The 12,962-nt window shown below is 52.8% G+C and overlaps 1 protein-coding gene across 3 annotated transcripts in view; it reads right to left on the bottom strand.

Moving 5' to 3' along the window:
- Positions 1-367: 367 nt before the first annotated feature.
- Positions 368-12,962, bottom strand: part of STEAP3 (STEAP3 metalloreductase) — a 45,979-nt gene continuing 33,384 nt past the window's right edge. For 2 of the 3 annotated variants that reach the window (XM_077779631.1, XM_077779633.1), the window contains exons 4-5: positions 9,783-9,947; positions 368-3,128 (exon numbers count right to left, since the gene is read on the bottom strand). In XM_077779631.1, the coding sequence (XP_077635757.1) occupies positions 2,847-3,128; positions 9,783-9,947 (447 nt within the window). In that variant the 3' untranslated portion in view covers positions 368-2,846. Of the gene's footprint in view, positions 3,129-3,432; positions 3,582-9,782; positions 9,948-12,962 lie in introns of all 3 variants that reach the window. The other variant, XR_013338917.1, reaches the window with a different exon arrangement.

The raw sequence follows: 12,962 nt of genomic DNA, 5'->3' as shown, positions 1-12,962 counted from the left end.
GAAATGGTATGGATTTTTTTTCTTCCCTACACAGGAAACCACAAAAGCTTGAGCATGATAGGTGGGTGTTCTCTGTAGAGTTCCTGTTTTCTTGACGGACCCAGGACCGACGTGTGGGACCACCCAGGGGACAGCCCACCCGGAACACAGAGCGCAAGGCTGTGGCTTGGGGGGAAGCGCGTTTGCTCTTTCTGCCTTTCAGAGGACAGGGGTCACAGCCACGTCTGCACGTGCAGGGACACCTCTCCAGGGCAGCCAGAGGACCAACATCCTGGAGAAGCTGGTCACGGGGCAGAGATGCAGCACCACGAACACGAATGAGTGGGCAGGTAATTGGTGGGACAGAAATGAAAGCCTGAAACTCACAGAAGGTCAAGTGTTTATTTTTGTTGCTCTTAGACAAGCCCTACAAGGTTTCAAACACAAAATACACAGACGGTTGCGATGGCGTTGATTTTAAACCTCAGGCCATGGCATTTAGGATTTCTGGAGCACATTGGTTCAGGCACTTTTGTACCCAGAGGCACAGAGAATTTACCAGCAGAAAAGGAGTGACTCGCGCTCATGAGGACACCATCGCCAGTGGCCTGGTGAGGTAGGGAAGAGCAGCAGACACCAGATCAAGGCCCAACACACAGCCCACCTTGCCTTTCATGGGCTGACTGTCCAGTCGGTGGGTGGCCAGTCCCCTGTTGAACCCGCTCCCCCCTGCCACTCCCATCCCTCTTGGAGCCATTTCCTTCCCCTAGGAGCGCCCATAGCAGGAGGTGGCCGGGGAAGGGGAGGGAGCGTGCTGGAGTTGGCTGTGTGCCAGCATCTTTGGTATTAGGAGATTCCCAGGGCCCAGGGAAGGAGGGCCGCCAGCACTGCCTGGGGCCAGCAGTCCCTAGTGGGGCCTGGCCGCCCATGTTCTCTGTGCTTCCAGTCAGCGGGAAATCGACAGGCCCTCCTCATGCGAAGCAAATGCTGGAACATGTGCTTCACCTGCCTCCTTTTCAGCGAGCCTGTCCGAGGACGACAGCACCACGCCGTCAGGGCCCACTCAGAAGACGAGCATCTGCCGCTCAGCCTCGAAGGAGCAGATAGACAACATCTGCAGAAGCCGCCAGCTTCGCCTAAACCACCTTCCCTTCGTCCATCTCCGGCCCTAATGGGATATTCTTGCACTTGGCTTTCTTTCTCCCCCTTTTCGCTAAAGGACTCTACTGCGTCCTGCGGACACAACTCATGAAGCCTCTCGGGGGCAGCCATGGGGGTCTTCTGGAAGCACCATCTCATCAGCCTTTGCTGGCTCGACCGTGTTCCTAAGATTCCCCACGGCCCAGAAGACTCCAGTGTGGCCAACACTCTGCATTCGGAGCAGAGTTCAGGGTTTGTCTCACTCGTGTCTTCCGGGGGGACCCCATCCCCTTTGTGGTCAAAGGGCCTTTTCTTGTGTGGAGGGGACAGATCATCCTGGCCTGGGGTCGGGGGGCTCAGCCAAGAACAGCTATTTTTCCACAGGGGAAATCACAGCAGTTTCAGCAGGAACCAGCAAGGGTTGGCATGGGGGTTCGAGGACACGTGTCCTGGGGCCCTGGCTGGGGTCCAGCCTCTTGTGCCTTGGGGCGGCAGGACGATGAGTTTGCAGCTTTGGTAGAAAAGACCCTCCCAACTACTCTGAAATGTAACCGGCTGGGGTTGGTAGTCCTTGGGGTCACTTTTGCCCACGTTCTCCCTGTTTCCCCGAAGCAGTGTGGAACGTGGAGCCAGCGGGGTCTTCTGGCAGGTTCTCTGCCCAAGGTTTTTCCACGGGCCCAGTTCAGCAGGGACGAGTCCCCCGGTGCCCTGGGCAGGTCTAGGAAAAGCCTCAGCTGCAATGCTGAGTGCCGTCTGCTTCCTTTCCCGCTTCCCCCTCGAACTGCTTTCCGGAGGGCCTGCTCCGGGCCTTCCTAAGAGATATCCAAACTAATGATCTGAAAGGTGAGAAGGCACAGTGGTTTAAAGAACGGTCACCACCAACTTAAAGGAGGGGAAAAAAATTACACTTGTTCTCAAGGCATTATGGCTCCTACGCGGAGGGGACTTCACACTCCTGCAAGGGGATCAATGTGCAGCCGCAGTGGGGACTTCTGACTTGCAGGAAAAAATCTTCCCGGCTCAAGGAGGATTGGGGGGGATAGCTTCGGCCCCAACCCCCCGCCCCGGCAAAGGACTGATCTTTAATTGTCTTCCAGGGTACAGACACCAGGCTCACCCCCCGGGGCCTGGACTCCCACACGAGCCTGACCTCCTGCTGCCACTGCAGGTGAATGAGAGAGAAGCCACCCCTGCTCACTGGTGACTCTTCAACCTTGTGATCCCAGGAGGCTCCAGGCAGAGCTCTCACCTGCCCCCCCCTTAGAGCTCCATCTCTGCTAAAGCCTTGGGAAAGCAGCAAAAAGGGAGTGGGACACAAATGGATGGAACCCACCACGGTAAGAGCCTTCCTGCCTTTCTCTGTGCCAAGAGTGTGTCTATTTCTGCAAATATCACAACAGTATGGGCTGCTGTTCTCCTAACATCTGGCTCTTGCTTTTAAATCTACAAGTTGAAATCTCAGGGGCTCAACTTTTTAAGTATAAATGCAAATATATATAAGTATATATATATATATGAAATATACATGAACATATATATCACACACATGTGCGTGCCATCTGGAATATTACTGTATTCCTGGGATACATTTGTGTCCCGGGAATTCAGACCTCAAACCACCAATTTGTTCACAATTTCACCCTCCTGCACTATGGAGAAAAGCAGCCCCGACAGGCCCTGGGCACTGTCCTGCCCATGTCTGGGTTCTGGGGCCATAGGCGGGCACCTCATACGTGGCTCGTCTTCTGGGCCAGGGCGTGGCCCATCGGCAGTGTGAACTTGATGGCGGCATCCCTCTCCCAGCCCCTCCGGATGCGGGAGAGTCTGCGGCTGAGGCAGGGCAGCAGGAACAGAGCCTTGGCCAGGATGACGACACAGGGCACGAGCAGCGTGAGTGTGAAGGTGGGAGGCAGGTAGAACTTGTAATGGCGGTCTTCGAAGGCGCGGGTCCAGCCGTAGGTGAGTGTGTGCAGGGTGCTCAGCACCAGGGCCACGAAGCCCAGAGTGGACTGCAGGAGAAAGGAAGGACGGGGTCAAGGCAGAGACAGGCACGGGGACCCGACCAGCGGCTTGTCTGCTTGCCTGGCATAGTGGACAGAAGCGGGGGTTGACTTGGTAGTCAAGACTCTGGGTTCCAACCCCAGCCCCTCACCCCCTCTCTGCATGATCTTATTACTCCCTAAACACTCAGCCTCAGTTTCCCCAATGGTAAAATCAGAATAATACCTCTACCCTGCAGGTGTGTAAGGACTGGCTGAATCACAAGCATCTGATTAAGGAACGCGGCTTTCCCCCAAACTGTGTTATTCTTACCTCTCGTGGCTGCCAGAGGACTTTCAATGGAGCAAAGTTCAAGGATGTTTAAAACCATTCTACTAGTTTTTGCCCAAGTTTTAACGTATATTAGAGTACCAGGTGTCTGCCAGCATGCCAAAGGCATCATTTCACAAATAACAATTCGCCTAAAATGAGGTGAGATAAAAAGGCGAACGGGTTTTAGATTGATTTAAAGATAAACACAAAGTAGCACACGTACTTGGCATCTGGCTTTGGCACCAGTAGCAAGGGCGGCTCACCATCGCGACCCTGCTGGCCGGGTCACCCGACGCTAGTTGTGAAGTGAAGCCCTAGGCTTGCCGGGTGCCGGATCCTCCCCTCCCGTCCATGCCCTGACTCACGGAACACCTCAGCGGGAAATGCCGCCTGCCTGGAAGGGGACGTGCGGGGACAGAGGCCATCATGACCCTAATCCATAGCTCCAGCCTCGGAATCTCTGGCGGGTCAAGTCGTGGATGACAAACGAGGCATTCCGGAGTCTACCGTTGGTGGTATAGTCTCGAATGGTGCTGTGACGCCGGGAAAGCCACTAAGTCAGCCTCAGTGAGAAGTCCGCGGTTCCCAAAGCGGAGGCTGGAGATGTGGGGGGAGGGCCACGTGGATGGGCGTTCTGCAGCCCCCACCCCAGACGAGGCTGGGGTGACAGGCGGCGTGGGGCACCGAGAGTCAGGGCTTTGCGGCGGGCGTGGAGGAGAGGCACCGGGCAGTACTGAGGAGCCGCAGAGCGATCTGGAGGCGAGAAAGCCCTATGTTCATTGCCGAAGGGATGAACACAGCAGTGACCCATCAGGCAATGAACACGTAACGCATTTTCTCCAAGGAGACCCTGTAAGGGTTGGACGGTTCCTCGCTATAGTCTTTAGGGGTTGGTTGAGCTTTCTGCAGGAAAGCTACGATCGGGCGATTTCCTTTCAGCCCAGCTTGTCAGCATCCATCCAGGGGTTTGACTGGGAGACAGTCTCATCTGCGCTCCCCTCAGGCACGGTTCTAAGTGTGTCCGATTCTGCTACCGTGCCTCACTCTCGCTGCTCCCTAGGATGNGGGGGGGGGGGGGGGGGGGGGGCGCCTCACTGATAACGGCTTCAGTCCAGACACCAGGGCGGGAGACCTCAGTACATGAAAAAACACTGGGAGAATTGCTTACAATACTTTTATGCAAAAACAAACATTTTCTAATGGCTATCCACTTTATGTTCATAGGGAGGTTCCCAGGCACAGCATTTCTGAGCCCTAAAAAATACTAGCTGCCAATAGACCCCCCGTTTCAATCCTTCCTAGCCATCTGTTTTTTCTGAGCTTCTAACCACATCAAGGAGGTCTTTATCCCATCTTTAACAATTTCCTGGCTCAACCCAGCCTGTTGGGAAAAGCCATAGTTGGATCTGTGCTACTCCCCAGTTAGGTCATATTAAAATGGTCAGTTCCCAGGTGGAAGGCTCCCTGCCTGCGAGTCACAGCCAAATCCACATCACTTTGAGATGTATCTCTCCAGAACTCCAAATCTCTTAGCAACTTCTAAACCATACCAACTTTTTCTAAGTTCCGATCTACTGATATTGAAGACTGCGGTTAAAAAGATATCCAGCACCAAGAAAGTATTTGTAATGAATATCCAGAATACACAGAGAACTCCTAAACTCAAAAACAGAATTCCAAACAACGTAGGGGACCTGGGTGGGTCAGTCAGTTAAGCGTCTGACTCTTGACTGCGGCTCAAGTCATGATCTTACAATTCGTGAGTTTGAGCCCCAGGTCAGGCTCTGTGCTGACGGTGTGAAGCCTGCTTGGGATTCTCTCTCTCTACCCCTACCCCATTCACGCTCTCCTTCTCTCAAAATAAATAAGCTTGAAAAAGGAAAAAAGAAAACCAAACAACCCAATGCAAAAATAAGCGAAGTAGTTGAATAGAAATTTCTCCAAAGAAGAGCTCTGGATGGCCAATAAGCACATGAAGATACGCTCCACATCACTGATCACTAGGGAAATGCAAATCCCAACCACAGTGAGATGCTGCCTCCTGCCTATTACGATGGCTACTGTCAAAAAACCAGAAAACAAGCATTGAGAGTATATGGAGAAATGCGAAGCCTTATGCGCTGTAGGTGAGGATGCAAAAGGGGGCAGCTGCTATCGAAGACATTTTTAATAAACTAAAAATAGAATTACCATGTGCCCCAGCACTCACTTCTGGCATACACCCCCAAAGAATTACGAGCCGGGTCCTGAAGAGAGAGGCGTATGCCCCACATTCATAGCAGCATTACGCACAGTAGCCAAAACGTGGGAGCAACCCAAGCGTCCGCCAACAGATGCAAGGATGGGCAAAATGGCATCATTCGAAACAGTGGGATATTATTCAGCCTTTAAAAAGGAAGGCAGTTTGGGGCACCTGGGTGACTCAAGTCGGTCGAGCGCCCGACTCTTGATTTCGGCTCATGTCGTGATCTCATGGTTTGTGAGACTGAGCCCCAGTGTTGGGCTCCTCACTCCCTGACAGCACTGAGCCTGCTTGGGATTCTCTCTCTCCCTCTCTCGGTCTCTCCCCTGCTTGTGCCACTCTCTCTCTCTCTCAAAACAAATGAATGAATGAATGAATAAATAAGAAAGCATTAAAAAAAATAAAAATGCAGGCAGTTCCCCCTCATGCGCTGACATGGACGAACCCAGAGGACACGACGATGCTAAGTGAAATAAGCCCATCGTAAAAAGAGAAATACTACATGGCTGTACTTCCGTGAGGTACGTACAGTTGCCAGGGGCTGGGGGAGGGGACAGTGGGGAGTTAGTGATTAATGGGGACACAGGGCCGGTGTTACAAGATGAAAAGAGCCATGGAGATGGATGGTGGGGATGGCTGTACAGCAACGTGGATGTACTTAATATCGCTGAACTGACATTTAAAATTGGTTAAGAGAATAAATTCTGTGCTATTTTACTACAATAGAAAAAAAATTGGGGCACCTGGGTGGCTCAGTTAAGTGTCTGATCTCAGGGTTCACAAGTTCGAGCCCCATGTCAGGCTCTGTGCTGACAGCTCAGAGACTGGAGCCTGCTTCAGATTCTGTGTCTCCCTCTCTTTCTGCCCCTCTCCTGCTCATGCTCTGCCTGTCTCCATTTCTCAATGATAAATAAATGTTAAAAAAGTTAAAAATAAATAAAAATTGGTTACGAATAAATGCTGTGTTATTTTACTACAATTAAAAAAGTTGGGTCAGCTGGGTGGCTCAGTCAAATAAGTGTCTGACTTTGGCTCAGGTCATGATTTCATGGTTTCTGGGTTCGAGCCCCGCATTGGGCTCTGTGCTGACAGCCTGCTTCAGATTCTGTGTCTCCCTCTCTCTCTGCCCTTTCCCTGCTCGTGCTCTGTCTCAAAAATAAACATTTAAAAAAAGTAAAAAAAAAAAATTGAGGCGGGGGGGTGAGGAAAGGTCCCTAGCAGGGACCATCAGGAATAAATCCTGAACAAGCCGGACACCCCCCTGGCATTCCTCAACTAGCTCCTGGCCCCAAACTGTCGTTCCCCTTACTCAGGTGGATTTACTGGGCTTTGCTCAGATGCTCGGGCAGTGCCTCCCGTGCCCCAGGCTACAGGGTAAAATCCTCTGGGGCACTGGGGACTAATATGAGTGCCCAAGCCTGGCCCGGAAATGTAGGAGATTGATCTGGGTGGGGCTCAGGCATCACTAGCTTTTAGAAATTCAGAGATGCTCCTGTGTGGGAGGACTAAGAACAACTACTTTAGGAGACTCATCACCCAAGCCTTTGTAGCATCAGAGGCTCCACAACGTGTGTCCACCCGCCCCCCCAAAGTTACCACACATATCATGTGCACCTAAGTCCCCCCAAGGAGCTTATAAAAACATACTTCTCGAGCATCTGAGTCCATAGGTCAGGGGTGGCCTAGGGGTCGGTTTCTCCAAGGGAATTCTGGGACTCCACACTTCGTGATGGTGGCTCACGGTAGCCATCACTGCCCACGACACAACCAGGTATATATACCACCCACATAAATACGACGACAGGAGAAAATATCTATTCTCGGAACAGGCAGGGCACGCTGACCTTTTCTAACATCCTATTTCGTTCTTAAAAAGCTGGTCGCAACCCACCAAGCTAATTTCACGAGCCACCAGTGACAATCGACAGCAGTTTGCCCACGCTGCCCCGGACCCTTCGGATGCCCAGGGCTGGAGTCTCCGCACCTCTCGTGACCTCAGAAATGGGTGGTTGGCCACTTAGGGATGATGGAAAGCTGGCCACGCATCCTAAGAATAACAGCAAAATGCTTTTTCTTTTCTTCCACTTATCACCCCTTCAGTGGCTCACAACACCTCTGTGGGCATTAACCCATCTTCTGAAGAGCGTAAAGTGGCATCCGCCCGCAGTTCCAGAGCTGGGACAGAGGGAGGCAGCGCCGGACCCCGGCCTCTGCCAGTTCCTCCTCCTTATTAGCACTCTTGGGAGATAGAGCATTTGTTTTTGTGGATGGAACACGGGCGTTGAAGTAAAACCCTGCCGTTCTAGCCATCTCCCGGCCTCACAGCCCTCTGCTCCTGCAGCGACAGAGGGGCTTCCATATTTATATTTCAACTCTTCAATATGTAAAGTCTAGAAGGGCTGCCGAGGTTTGGGGCAGCTTTTGCTAACAAAACCAAATCCTCTGGCTTTCTCCGGCAGCCGGAGCCGGGGCTTATAATCTACGGCTGCTTAACGGAAAAACTTTCCGGCGAGGGGAGCAACCCGTGGTCTGTTTTAATTGTGGCTAAACCATGCACCCCAGGATACTCTGGGCAGGCACAGGAAAATCCTAGATTTGGGTGTGCAACACATGAGGATTAGCGGCAGATAAATAAAATTCCTTCTTCCCCCTCCGATGCTGGCCCACGTTAGCCCCGAGCGCTCTTGCGGGGACCTTCGGAGATGAGCCGAGCCAGGGAGATTCAGAAACGGGGACACTTAAGAACAAAACAAAACAAAACAACCACAGCCTGGGAGATGTAAGCGTCCCCAATCAGGAACAATTAATTTGGATTACATAAGAGCATGCACCGTCGGCGTCCTTCTGTGAATCCTGTACTGTGTCCTCGCCACACAGGGGGCTATGTGACAGATTTGCTGTTGATCACGGGGGTGGATAGAATAGCTGTTCTCTGCCCTGATACAGTATTGATGGCAGAATCCAGTATTAGTCAGCGCCGATCCACGGAGGGGGTGAGTTAATCCACCAACACGTGGGGGCCGACCGCGTACTTTGTACAGAGAACAGTGGGAGATGCCAAAGAAATAGAAAAAAACGCCCCGTCTCGTTCCCTGTCACATCACAGACCGAACACGACGCCCGGCACGCAGCAGGTGCTCAGTAAGTGTTTGCTGAACCAACACATGTGTGAAGACCCCGTGCTGTTAGCGGCATTTCTGAAACTGTGGTTGGTGGCGTGTAAGTAACGGTTATCTGAAAAATATCACAGCAAAAACGAGACAAAACCCAGAAAACGCAAAACAGGGGAGGGAAGGAGCTCATGCTCAAATAGGTCTGGTTAACAAGGCTGGTCTGCAGTAGATGCTCCCAGAATCTGATGTGTCCGAGGGCACGGTGAGGCTCTTAGACAAAGGCGAATCTTTTTCAGATTTATGTGACAAGAGACCTCCTTTCTCCTGGAGTTTTTAGAGGAATGGTGTCCTCTGGAAAACGCTATGTTTTAACCCCTATCCACTGGTGATCCCAATGTTCACCTCCTCTTTGCCCTGCAAGAATCAAGGGCCTGAGGGGACAGCAGATGACATTAATGGGAGGCCGCCAGGCTCACTGATCCCCAGCTAGATGGGCGAGACGTGTAACGGCTGCCCAGCGTGGGACTTTGTTTGGGAAGCTCAAGAACTGGACAAACTGAGAATAGTTAGTCCTGGGTTCAGTGTTCTGATTTTTTTCTTCTTTTTTAAAAAAAAATTATTTTTGCGAGGGATTGGGTGGGGGAGAGGGACAGAGAGAGAGGAAGAGAGAACCCCAAGCAGGCTCTGTGCTGGGTCTCCCCAGCTGTGAGATGGTGACCTGAGCTGAAATCAATAGCTGGACGCTTAACCGACTGAGCCACCCAGGCGCCCCTGTTGCCTAATTTCTCACATGCCTATACCTGGCTTCCCCGGATGTCATGAGGACACAGCTTAGACTGAGTCCCCTTTATCGGAGGCTCAGCTGAGCCTTCAAGGCTCCGGAAGGCCCTGGCATCTGACTGAATGGTCCTGTTGCACAGGTCACGAGAGCCGAGGTAGTTCACAGAAGGCAAGGTGCTTGCACACGACGGCCTCCCTTACCAGAACCACCTTACCTGAATGAAGCTGAACTCCCTCCAGTTGAGCGAGTTTGCAATGGATGGCAGTGAGGTGACGGCCAGCAAGGACAGCGTGCCGAGGGCCAGCACTCCCAGGGAGAGGTATATCTCCATCCGCCACACTTCCTCCTCACTCCACAGGCGGCTCTTGTTGGCCAAGACCTAATGTAGATGGAAGAGAAACCATGAGCACAGTGGCAGAGGTCGGTGCCCTGGGGCGTGGGCGAGCCGGTATTTTAGGACTTGGAGAAATGCCTAACATTCCCGCCACACTCAACATGTGCCTGATCCCATTCTAAGTACTTTTCAGGCATCGGCTCAGCTAATCCTCACAACCCCACAAGGTAGGGGTCCCTGTTATCCCCATGTTATAGAGGAGGGAAAATGAGGCATAGGGATCAAGTAACTTTCCCAAGGTCATGCACAGGGTAGTAGATGGCAGGGCTGGGATTAGGACCTGGGCAATCTGGGTCTTGGCTTTCACAGACCTTCCCGGGGCCAGTCAACCTGCACAGTCATGTGAGCTAACAGCAAAGCAAAGAGTCAGAGAAGTCTGTAAGACACATGACCTTAGCACATGGTTTTCTGGTCCCCAAGTCCCCAAAAGGAAGGAAGGACTCTCCTAGCTTGGAATCCCTTTAGCCAGATGGGTTCATGCCTCCGCTGCCTTCTCCCCTTCCAGACCGTCTTACCCTCAACCTTTGCCCTCCTATCCCTCAAGCTGCCCCAGCCACTGGCTTCCACTGAGGTCACACAAAGACACGCATAGACATTAGCCCCCTCAGCATTTCCTGACTCAGAGCCACCAGCTTCCGCCTTCCCACTCCATTCCCTCCGTTCCCCATTCCTGCCTGAAGAATACAGCTTTGGCTCGACCATTGCCAGGCAATAGAGACGGACATCCATCACTGAGGAGCGAGCACTTATGGAGCGCCTGCTGTGTGCTGTGCCCTGGGCTGCCAGGAGCAAGGGTACCTGCCCTCACGGAGCTGTGGGATCCCCCGTGGAGCCCAGAGATTTCTACCTCCTACCTCCCCACCCGGCGTGCCTCTGTGCCTGCCACTCCCAGCTGACGCTCCCTCGTACGTATGGCGCGCACACAAGGAAACTTCCATTAAGGTCGTTCCAGGAGAAGCATCATTCTCCATCTAGACCAGGTAGCAGAGTCCCAGGAAGTCAAGGTGTTCTATGAGAAACACCACGAATGCCAGGACTTGCGTGCTATAGCTGCAGACCTGGGAACAGTATCTTCTATCCGGAAATGTGAGTCTGTCTTAGCCGGCGGATCTCTGCTGTGCAAAACAGAATGACTCATACAGGTTTTTGAGACACTTTCTCAGCAGGGAAAAAAAAAATAGCCCAAGCCCAGGTACAGATACAATATTAAAAATGAATCTGGTGGGCTGAGCAAAATGGCTAAAACCCGACAGCACAGTTTAAAGGAACCGAGAACGCGCCATCCCCCTGGTGCTTTTCCTGCAGGTGAGTGACACGATCATCTCTGCTCTATTTTAGGACAGGCTCACGGGGGTGTCTTTAAGCCACTAAGGGACCAGGAGTCCGGGGCCTCAGGTTCTCATCCTGACCACCAGTCATATGTGGCTCTGGGCCTCTGTTTCTCCGCTGAGGCTGCAAGAGGCCACGTCTGTAATCCCCGATCGGGCTAAGCACAGGTCAGCATTTGCCGGAGGGGTCTCACCACTACAACCCCACATGGGGCGGAGAGGTCCCCCTGTGTCACAGGCTCCGAGTCTTACTCACACCTTTGCAGTGTCGACAACGGCCACCAAGTAAAGTCATCTCCCTGCAAGTTGTTTGTTCTTCAGCTATGCCTCATTAGTCATTCCTTTCTGCATTTCGGTGAAATCAGGCAGTTCGTGACATAAGAGTCTTGATGATTACACGCGTACCACGCTTGCTTGCAAAATGTCTTGTTTTCTTTCCTCTAATATTTCCACTCTGTGGTGACTCCGGGAAGCGGAGGGGTGAGGCGGGCAGGGGACCAGTGGGTGGCAAGGAACCTGCGTGAGGGATCTGCATCCCGCCGCCTTCTAGAGCCTGTGGGATTCTTAACCAACTTACTGGGCCACCCAGTGGGGTCCCCAGTGACCAGCGCCACACACAGCTACCCGGAATACGGGTTCAACAGCTCTTCACTCCCCTGGCAATTCTCCCACATCCACTGCTAACCCAGTTGTCCCCCTTGACAATGACAAGGGCAGTGCTCACCAGCAAGGATGGAACGGTGGCATTCACGTGTGCAACTTCCTTTCCCTGTGCGTTGAAGGCTAGATCCTGAAGGACTCAGGGGCAGGAGGACCAGTGAGGCTGTGGCATTAGTCCCTCTCCACGTCCCGAGGGTGGGCGGTGGGTGGGAAGAAGGTGGTGCTGACCACCAGCCAAACCCAGAGAAGGGGTGGGGGCAGGACATGAAAGGCAGCCTTTGGTAGTGGGAGAATGGCTTCAGTCTCAAGGCCGGAATCTGTGTCGATGCTGCCACTAGGGGGCAGTCATGGGACCCTGGGCCGTCCCTTCCCTGGCTAACAGCCCAGATGTCTTTCTCATGTTGTCTATCTCAGGGGGAACAGGATGATGTTTGTGAAATGAGGAGCATGTGACGGACACACAGGTGGCGATTAGTAAAATAAATGGCTGGCGCTGTTGTTCTTAATGGCAGCTAGGAAGTTAGACTCGTTCTTGCCCCACCTAAGCTCAGTGTGCCCTCCTTGTAAGAGATGCCTGGCATTGGCTAATTTTACAGCCACTCCACCAACATGCACGGGGAATCTGTGTTAGGAACCGTGGGCCTCAAAGGGGTGGAAGCCCAGTCACAGAACTGAGTGGGGGCAGAAGACAGACCTGTAAAAGAGTGAGTACAAAGCAGTGCATAATAAAAATCACGGAAGTATGGATGACATACAATGGATTGCTCTGGGGAGTGGTGAGACAGGCAGGCAGGAGGAGCTTAGCAGAGGTTGGGTTTTAAAGGAGGAAGAGAAGTTTGCCAGACTGTCAAGGTGTCCCAGGGCAGGGAGTCTGGGCCAGGAGGAATGAGCTCTGCCCACTCGGAGGACAGCAGGGGACCCAAGTGTCACAGGAGAGAGCACAGCCACGGTGGTGAGTGCCTGTCTTACGAGAGGCCTGGGGGGGGGGGGGGGGGGTGGCCGGGGGAAGGGT

This window comes from Crocuta crocuta, unplaced genomic scaffold (assembly GCF_008692635.1).
Source record: "Crocuta crocuta isolate KB4526 unplaced genomic scaffold, BGI_CrCroc_1.0 scaffold18, whole genome shotgun sequence".
NCBI lineage: Eukaryota > Metazoa > Chordata > Mammalia > Carnivora > Hyaenidae > Crocuta > Crocuta crocuta.
The sequence above is the reverse complement of the archived record's forward strand: the minus strand, read 5'-3'. Positions and strand labels throughout refer to the sequence as shown.